The sequence below is a fragment of the Pleurodeles waltl genome, chromosome 7 (assembly GCF_031143425.1).
Source record: "Pleurodeles waltl isolate 20211129_DDA chromosome 7, aPleWal1.hap1.20221129, whole genome shotgun sequence".
Lineage (NCBI taxonomy): Eukaryota > Metazoa > Chordata > Amphibia > Caudata > Salamandridae > Pleurodeles > Pleurodeles waltl.
In genome coordinates, this window is record NC_090446.1 from 1,053,361,766 (window position 1) to 1,053,372,008 (window position 10,243).

The 10,243-nt window shown below is 42.4% G+C and overlaps 1 protein-coding gene across 2 annotated transcripts in view; it reads right to left on the bottom strand.

The window, feature by feature from the left end:
- Window positions 1–8,785, bottom strand: part of PECAM1 (platelet and endothelial cell adhesion molecule 1) — a 302,864-nt gene extending 294,079 nt beyond the window's left edge. For both annotated transcript variants that reach the window (XM_069199932.1, XM_069199933.1), the window contains exons 1-2: window positions 8,497–8,785; window positions 6,456–6,482 (exon numbers count right to left, since the gene is read on the bottom strand). In XM_069199932.1, coding sequence (XP_069056033.1) covers window positions 6,456–6,482; window positions 8,497–8,551 — 82 coding nt within the window. In that variant the 5' untranslated portion in view covers window positions 8,552–8,785. The remainder of the gene's footprint in view (window positions 1–6,455; window positions 6,483–8,496) is intronic.
- Between the last annotated feature and the right edge of the window lie 1,458 nt (window positions 8,786–10,243).

The window sequence follows — 10,243 nt, forward strand, 5'->3', positions numbered from 1 at the left end:
TGACACGCTTTGGAGGTGCACTTGTGTGCCTGTGAGTGGTACTTGACCTGAGAGGATTTTGGCAGCATTTCCAGCAACCCCAGATGAATTTTCTCTATTCTTTACTCTACTGATGAAGGGCTAAACCCAGAAACACATTTTTAGAGATATACAGCAATGTCTGCACCAACTTTGGTGAAAAATTACAGATAATTTTCAAGTAAGCGCTAGCTGTGAACTGCCTTTACCAGGATGCAAAGGGGCAAACTGTGCTGGGATATGTGACAGTGTGCTCCCAACCCCCTTTCCAGCATACAAATCTATTTGCAATCTTACCCCCAGCTTTCTTGCGAACAGTATTTCATACTACTCACCATTACATAACCTTAGATCTGCTAAACACAACCTTCGAACACACCAAAGCCACATCTTTTGTGCTTTTTATGTGCTTATGATCACTCCTTTACATTAGTCACTTGGGTCTCAAATGCTCTCATTGATTATAAAAGGGCACTGAAAGAACACCTATTACCACAAGTGATACAAACTGAATAACCACAAACTCTGCTGTACATTTGTGTAAAGTATACCTTCTAGAATCTAGATCCAACTGCACTTAAACCTAGCCAGTAGTATTCTCGCACTACATAGCATCCTTGTTAGTCATACCCAGATAATGGTGTATTTCATCTTGACCAATCTCTTAAGTCACCTTATATCATCTGATCTCAGATGTTAAGCAGGGTAGAACCTGGCTAGCACATCAATCTGTTACGTTAAACATGTATGTAAAAAATACAACCTTTCTTGAATTATATACCAAACCAAAAGCTGTGTGAGACATGTATGATCTAAATGTTATGATTGTCACTACATAAATAAATAAATAAATGTAAAAATAAATAAATATGAACGTGGAAACCTCCTTGCATCTGAATTAGGCTATGAAAGCTTGACCATACTTTCTTTTGAAGAGTCAAAATCCAAACAGTAATAATGACACTTGATAGCACTCAAAGGATGGTACAATGCAGGTACACAACATTTAATCCAACAAAACCTGCTCAGTAAAATGTAACCACCCAAAAGGATATAAAACCAGACACAGACAGCCATCACTCTCTGCCCTCAAATACACGGGTTAGGACGAGGTTGCAGGTTTAAAATACATGATCGAAAGTGTCATTATGTTGCGTCAACCAAGTACGCCATTATGTATTAGGAAGGGCTTTTTACTGTTCATCCTGACACTAAGGATCTGCTAACGTGTCCTGACCAGGAGTAGCCCCTACCCTCCTGTAGCGTAAAAGCATTAGTGCTGTCCTAGAAAGACAAACTTGCAGACTACAAGGAGCTGGGTGTTTCATGTCCCCAATGCCCAGTACAATCCCAGAAAGAGAAATGACTAGACACCCTTGATAGTGCATGGGACTCACACTCTTCTCCAGAACCACCCTACAGACGTCAGACACATGAAGGGGACAAGACTCACACGTGAGGACTATGAGGGCAACAGCCACATGGAGCATTGAAATTCTACCCTGTCTGCCGGTTAAGGAACTGTGGGCGTTGGTATTCTTATGAATACACTGAGGCACTGAAGGGAATTTAAAGAGCAAACCTTAAGAGGATAACCACAGACAACAAGTAAAAACTGGAACAGTCTAACCATCCAGATGTACTCCAGGTACTTCCCATTTATCCATGTAATGTGACATGTATATTTGAGCACATAACTTGTAACTAGACAGTAACAGCTGTGCTTCCAGATATATCCTGATGACAACCTGGTTCATGTCCATATGGCTAAATTGGGATGCCTGTCCAGAACCACTTTGTACCTGGATAAGGTACTGGGTGAATGATAACTACATCCGTGTTTGAATAACAGAAAGCCATATGGTGATACACCAGATGACAGCGCTGGCTTAATGCAGAAAGTAAATCACCTCAGCATAATCTTTGACAGCACCTTTAAACTTTCCTTTTTCTGAAAGTTCACTACACCTAACCAGGATCACTCTTTTCCTTCAAAGCAATGTACATTGCTCTCCCTCACAACATATTTATTGATTGTAACAAGTGCAAAATCTGAATGCCGGTCAGTACATCAACCTGAAAAGCTTTGACCATATAAGGCCTGCCTACAACACACTTCCCAGGCTCCTACAGGAGTTTAAAATTAATTCTGAAGTCCTCTCTTCCATGCCCAAGATTTTCTGGACCAAAGTGAAAGGATACCTTGAGAGGCTGCATCCCTTCTTTGCTCCGGCCAGTGCTCTGGTTACATGAACCCATGAAGTCTGTCAACGAAAGCAATGGGCTGCAGACAGACTTATGGATGTCCCATGGAGAACAAGGCCCAGTAGCAGATCACCAGCTACTCTTTGAAGAGTTCTGGCAACGGGTGTTGTATGTGGCCAACCCAACTCTCAGTCTAATGTTTTCATCCATAACTCAAAGACAGAGAGAATAATAAATCAGTGTAGGTGCAGGATTGTGCAGTTTTATGTGTTCATTAATATCATTGTAGATGCTATCATACAGTATTTATAAGTAAATGTCTGATACTCCTCGCTGCACAATAGAAAAAACAATTTGACCTCTGTATTCATGCAATGTGGCTGAAAATGTATGTAGCACCATAAAACATGATAGTCGGAGCATGTGTCCTCACAAAGGTATATTCGTCAACTTATCCCTACAGTTTGAAGGTCTAATTAAACATTACAACTACAGTACAGAATGACTAACCTGAGAAACCACTACAGATTACCTTGCAAATAACATGTTAACTATTCTCATTGTTCTGGGAGGGAGTCATGGCACCTCAACTCTATTAACAGAGGGTATAGATAGCAAAGTACACTCTGAGCACCTGCATATACAGGACTGATTACTATTTAAAAACACAAAACTGGGGTAACAGTGTATTGTGGTAAGGAAAACACAGGAAATGCGTTACAGAACGAAGGAAGTGTTGTTGGAACACGACCAATAGTGAAAGTGGGAAGGATTGTTGATGCAGGGGCAGTAGCCAGAACTGCTGGGGGGACTTTATCGATGTGTTCATAAGACCATGGCACCCACTGAAGGAAACGAAGCTTAGACCCAGCAGATGGTGGAGACTAAAGCCACTCAGAGACTTATGAATGAAGAGCCCTTCTTCTAAACTCGGATCCACACTGATGCCAGAGGACGCCACACTTCCGGCAGAATGAACCAGGGTTGGTCGTTCTACAGTAAAGCAGTTGCAGCAAGAGTGCCCAGCTGTCCTCAAGAGCCCCATCTCATAGGCATCAATATGGTGTTTTGTTCCTGCCCATCTCTTGCACTCTCTCTCTTCCCTGCTCTTTTTCCAGCTAGAATACCTCAAGCTGCCACTACAGAAAGACTCCTCTCTTCGACCAGTTACACGCAGCCACCAGCCAATCTTAACCTCTTAGCTGCTGAAGGCTTGTGTTTTTTTCCCTGTAAATGGCACCAACAAAGGGTTTGCAGTGCTTAAAATCACTATCTTCACAGCTTTCAGGAACAGGCAGACTTGAATCAGAAAACCACATTTTTCAACACAACGCATTTTACTGGGACATACTTCATTTTTACTATTTTTGATGCTTGCAGCCTCCTTCCAGTTAGTGACAGGAATGGGTATGAAACCAATACTGGATCCCGGAAAGCTAAGCATTTCTGAAAAGTAGTAGTCTGTGTAGATCCTACAAGGTTTTCCTACAGACAATAACAGCTGAAATAAAAAAATATTGAAATTGAGCTGAAAAAACAGCAATTTTCTCCACGTTTTACTCTGTAACTTTTTCCTGCAATGTCAAATTCTTTAAAGCATTATACCGTTACGTGTGCTGGACTCTTCTGGTTGCAAGGATATATAGGGTTTCTAGGTTCATGAAGATCCCTAGGTACCCAGAGCCAATAAATGAGCTGCACCTTGCAATGGGTTTTCATTATATACCGGGTATACAGCAATTCATTTGCTGAAATATTAAGAGTGAAAAATAGGTATCGAAAAAACCTTTGTACATCCAAAATGGGCATAAGATAAGGTACTGATAAGCAGTGGTTATTTGCACATCTCTGAATTCCGGGGTGCTCATACTAGCATGTGAATTACAGGCCATTTCTCAAATGGACGTCTTTTTTACACACTGTCTTACATTTGGAAGGCAAAAATGTAGAGAAAGACAAGGGGCAATAACACATGTTGTGCTATTCTGTGTTCCCCTAAGTCTCTCGATATAAATGGTACCTCACTTGCATGGGTAGGCCTAATGCTCACGACAGGAAAGGCAACATGGACACATCACGTTTTTACATTGAAATCTTACGTGTTTTTTGCAAAGTGCCTAGCTGTAGATTTTGGACTCTAGCTCAGCCGGCACCTAGGGAAACCTACCAAACCTGTGCATTTTTTAAAACTAGACACCTAGGGGAATCTAGGATGGAATGACTTGTGGGACTCCCACCAGGTTCTGTTACCCAGAATCCTTTGCAAACCTCAAAATGTGGCCAATAAAACACTTTTTCCTCACATTTCAGTGACAGAAAGTTCTGGAATCTTAGAGGAGCCACAAATTTCCTTCCACCCAGCGTTCCCCCAAGTCTCCTGATAAAAATGGTACCTCAGTTGTGGGGGTAGGCCTAGCGCCCGCAACAGGAAATGCCCCAAAACACAACGTGGACACATCACATTTTCACAAACAAAACAGAGCTGTTGTTTGCAAAGTGCCTAGCTGTAGATTTTGGCCTCTAGCTCAGCCGGCACCAAGGGAAACCTACCAAACCTGCACATTTTTGAAAACTAGACACCTAGGGGAATCGAAGATGGGGCGACTTGTGGGGCTCTGATTAGGTTATGTTACCCAGAATCCTTTGCTAACCTCAATATTTGGAAAAAAACGCTTTTCCTCTCATTTCGGTGATAGAAAGTTCTGGAATCTGAGAGGAGCCACAAATTTCCTTCCACCCAGCATTCCCCCAAGTCTCCTGATAAAAATGGTACCTCACTTGTGTGGGTAGGCCTAGTGCCTGCGACAGGAATAGATCACACAACGGTCAATGTTGGTCCTTACATGAGGCAATTGTTGACCCTAGGGTGATCCATTCCTGATGCAGGCACTAGGTATAGGCACTCAAGTGGGGTAGTGTTTTTATCAGGACAGGTGAGGAATCACTGGGTGGTAGGAATTTTGTGTAACGCAGCATATTCATGTAGTTTGTGTGATAGAAATGCAAGAAAAATAGAGTTTGTATTCAATATTTCAGCTTTGCAGGGTATTCTGGGTAAGACAACTTTGGGAAATCCACACAAGTCACACCTCTGTGAACTCCCCCGGATGTCTAGTTTCCAGAAATGTTTGGCTTTAGTATGTTTCCCTATATGGCCGCCGAACCCAGGACCAAAAACACAGGTGCCTGCCTTACACCAGTTTGTTTTGTGATAGATAATTTTGATGTCTCCACAATACAATTTGTGCGGTGGAATTTGGGGCTGAACTAAATTGGGGAGCTCCCAAGAGAGCACCCTCTTTGTGCTTGCCGCCGCATTCACCTGCTCTCTATATATATCCCTGTAGATAGATATATATATCTACATGGATTGATATATATATATATATATATATATATATGTTTTTTTTTGTGTGGTAGTTGTAGGGTTTCCTTGGGGGCCAAAATGGCCCCCACGAAAACACTACAACTACTAAAAAAAAATATTGCCCCCACAGGGGCGGGGGTCGCCCTGCCCACGGGCGACCCCCTGTCAATTTTGTAATTTATTTATTTTTAAATTAGCCGCTGGGGGCCCCCCCCCCCCCCCCCCCCCCCCACAGAGGGCACCAACCTTCAAGTAATAAAATATGGCCCTGGGGGGGCAGCCCGTTTTCTGAGGTGGCCCACCCCCCCAAGTGAAATCCCTGGTGTTTAGTGGTGCTTCCACGTTCAGGAAGGTCTCGTATGAAAGGGGAGAGTCTCCCCTTTCATACGAGGCTTTCCCGAATGTCGGGAAGGCCGTTTGGGGCCGTTTTCCACATCGGAGCGAGAAGCGGCCTTAAGGCCGCTTCCTGCTCCAATGGGGAAAACAACAATGTGACGTCAGCGCGCCAACATAACAAAGGGGCGGGTGGGGGCGGGGGGAAAACACGGAAGAGCTTCAGTGTCTCCAAGGGGATTTTCTAACCCCCTCCCTGGTGATGGCCACTGGTCGTGACCCACACCAGGGAGGTAGTGTGGGCGTCGGCCAGTGGCTGTCACTTGCACCACTGGGGTTAAGCACCACAGAGCATTACAGGTCCCTCAGCATCCCTTCACTTCCAATCTCAGCAGATCTTGACAAGAAATCTTGACACTAAATACTTTTAGTCATACTGCAGGATCTATAAAAGGGTCACATAGGGCAGGTTAATAAGAACTGGCAGAAATAACCTGGGAAATAATAAAAATGTTTAAAGTAGTGCGCTTACCATGGTCGTCCACTACAGCAGCTCCAGCTAGAAACAAAAGTAAATAAAAAGGTGTCAGTCTTGTAGAGCATACATCTGGCACAACAGTTAGAGATCAGATGCTGGGAGAAGAGAACCAAGGAGAACCTGGCAAGGAACAAAATACTTCTTTTTACCCCAGACAGCAACAGCCCAATCTTTACCGGTATCCACCACTTGTTTTATGGAGCACTTGACCACAGGGCAGCTTTCTAAGGGGTTTCCTTTTGTTCACTCTAAGGCACCATCACCTCAACAGTTTTCCTTCTGCTGTATTCGAACTGGCCTGTGGGATTGGCCAGATCACGTCAACAACTTTTTGTCATCTGTAATTGAATGTGCTGGCGTTTTTACCTGCCGGAAGTGTGTGACTTTGTCAGCAGTAAATTGTGTAGTGCGCAATGCCGGCACCTTGCACCATAAAAATATATTTTTAATAGCACAAAAGGATTTACCTAATCTGGTCCTAGATTTGAACAGCAAAATGTGAGAAGGAGGACGTTAGGGACAAAGAAATAAAACAGGCACACCAAGTGATTGATAAGGCACAAAGGTATGGTTTACCTTTTAAAGGGAAGTACCAAATTATCAGCAAAGCCTGGGAGCAACTGAGGTGAGGCCCAGCTGAGAAGGACTCTGCCCAACCCATACATTAGAAAACTTCAGGGAATACCTTCTGCAACAACACAGTGATATACTACAAACCAATGAGGTATCCCAGAAAAAATTGACATGGGTACCATAACATTTCCATTACTCTAAATTTAGATTATTCTGGTCACCTCATGTATATAAATAAAAAGTACTTGTGCCAAGCCGGAGCCCTTGAATGTTAGGAACTGCTTGCATGGCAGGCACAGCCTTTGCTATACTCCTGTGTAAAGCTGCTGACAGAAACCTTACATTCTGCTGCCACTGTTCCCTGGTGTGTAAATCTAATTCTGTGAGTAGGATAAATGAGTAAAGGGCGATATATACCAAGGCAGTGTGTGATACATAACCTTGCGATTCACAAAATTACTGGGTTTGCAACCGCAAAATGCCTTCTCTAATATACAAAACCCATTTTACAAGTCAGAAAAGCTTCTAACGACTCTTAAAAAGGGTTTTGCAACCCATACTGGATCGCAGATTGAAAGGAGCGTCACTGGGGCCCAATTGTGACCCTGTATGTAATGTATCAATATTTGTATTGAACCATTGAACAGTTACTGCCCCCTTCAAAGGAGGAAGCAACTGATTCACAAGGGGGAAGAGGGTTCAGGGAACCCCTTTCCTCTTGTAGATCCTGTTGGCAGGCATGTGGGGAGGAGGCAGTCGGCCTGCTTTTGAATAAAAATGGCTCCATTTGAAAATACAATCACGGGTCTGCTATCCATTGCTAATTGATAATTATGGTGATTCAGTGACACCATGCAAGTGATTTTACGACGGAAACTATTAGTACACAGGTTGTTTCACAAAATTAGAGCCCGTTTGCAAAACATTAGTATGCACTTTGCAACTTCTTGTAAATGGATTCTTAGTAAATCTGGCCCAGAGATCCCTATGTACACACACTATGACTCAGGCACGCAGAGACTTTTCTCTTAGCTGGAGTGCTCAAATCATTGTTTTAAATTACAAAAGATAAACCGGCAAACACTGCCATCAAGCGCTGTGAGGCTGGGGTTAACAGCCCAGCACCCCGATTCTTTCTTCTATGCACTCAAATGTCTGCACTCTATTTCAAAAGAGAGTCCTGAAGGCTGGCCAGTGAACATAGGTGGAGCAGGCACAACGCTATTAATGCCACTGTGCATTATATGTAATATTCACGTCATGCGTGTGCTGAGTGAGAGTGCTCTAAATATGGGCGTGAAAAATACATCTGTGTTGGACATAAACTGAAAATGAATAAAAAGATATGCATGTTCGTAAAAGTAATAAAATAGCAACTTTTCACATTAACTGACATGGGTAACAGGGAAAAGGCCACGCTTCAAAGTGAAACAACAGACGAGGCAACAGAGTGACTACTTACAGTAATACAGCCGCAAATGTGTGATAAGCAGAGCCACCGTCCACAGCAACAACATTATTCAATCAAATTAAATGGATTTTTAAAAATGAAAATATAATCCAGGAACTCCAGCTTCAGGGAAGATGTTCGGTGCTGCCTAAAAATGAAGGCTAGGCGATCCCTCATTAGGAGAATGTCGGAGAGGAAGTTTCCTGGGACACGGTGGCATCAAAGAAGACTCCCCTGTCGCAGTTCAGTCCGTCGGGGCTCCTTGCACTGTGTCAGGTAATCACTCCCTCCACTGGAGACTGGAAGTGGTGAACAATGAGCGAGAAGTCCTGGCACCCGGCTGATTAGTTTTCAGGAAGTGACATTTATCCTGATTGGGTCGCTGAACTTATTTTCCCTGGAAACGTTTCTGAGCGGGTGTGGTGGTGCCTTCCAAGCCAGAAACTGAACCAAAAGTGCCAATCGAAAATAAGGCACATATTCAAAAACAGTCCTGTCATCTACGCGAGACACCGTAGTATTTATCTCGGTTCTACTTGTTTCGTCTAAAACATTTCGCAATTCTATAATTATTGATTGGCTGCTGTCCATTCTTTCATTCAGTTCCCACTGATAGGATGCTCTTTCCTGAGTTCAGTGGGTATCTTCCAGTGCCACTCCCATCCATCAAACGATTTATCATGGAGCTGCCCAGTAGAGTTCTACTTTTGTTTTCAGTCCTATCCTTTTTAAAGCTAAGGCAGGACCTACACACTTGGGGGTTATCCAGCATGGACAATGATTAATCCCAAAAAAAACTAAATTCAATCTCCTTCTGCTAAATGGTCTTTTCTGTAGCTCTCCCACTCTGAAACAGTTTTTCAAAGAAATTTAAGAATTTTTAATGAAGCCACTACACATCAAGGCTTTCTCCTGAGTCAAACTGTAGTCATAGTTGCTCAAATGTGGGGGGAGATTCTAAAGCATATCTCCTATATTATGGAATGATTTATTAATGCTTCCAGAATTACTGAAATTCTTATATGCCTCTCTTCTTAGTGAGATGGCATTTTTGTACTATTTCTCCCACACTCTTATTATGTCCCTTCCACAGACAGGTGAACGTCCGTCAGTGATTTTACATCTGGAGTCATTACATCACAAGTAGGTTCTACTTTTACATCCCAGAGTCATTAACTTCACAGGTAAGTAAAAATTGTCTCAATGCACATAACTGTATATATATATATATATACATATAAATATATATATATGGATATATTGCCCACTGGGGCAAGATTGGGTGTTATATTTAGTATCAATTAAGTCTCTATTTAACATTTGATTTATAAAAACTAATGGTAGAAAAATGAAATAACATGGGTGGAATTATTAATGTGTTTAGCAAGATGACGATTCTCTCTGTCTTTGTATGTAGTTTCTTTGTGAAACATCGGCATAAAATGGCCACCACATAAGCGACAATAGTAAGGACTTGTTTGGTCCTTTGTTGGTTTTGTTGAAGGTTTTCCTGTTTAAGAGGAAGTATGATTGTTGTGATGGTAGCTGTGACAAAGATCCCGAGGTGGACCGAAACACGTTGGTTTCACTCAGCATATCAAAATAAAAAAGAATAAGCATCAAGCTGGAAGTGCTGCCTCTTCTTTAACGTAAATGGAGTTTTGTTTGAGATAAATATATATATATATATATGTAGTTATAGTTAGGACCTAGTTTCCATAGGAAAAGTGTTTATTTGTTTTGTTAATAACTTTGGGGT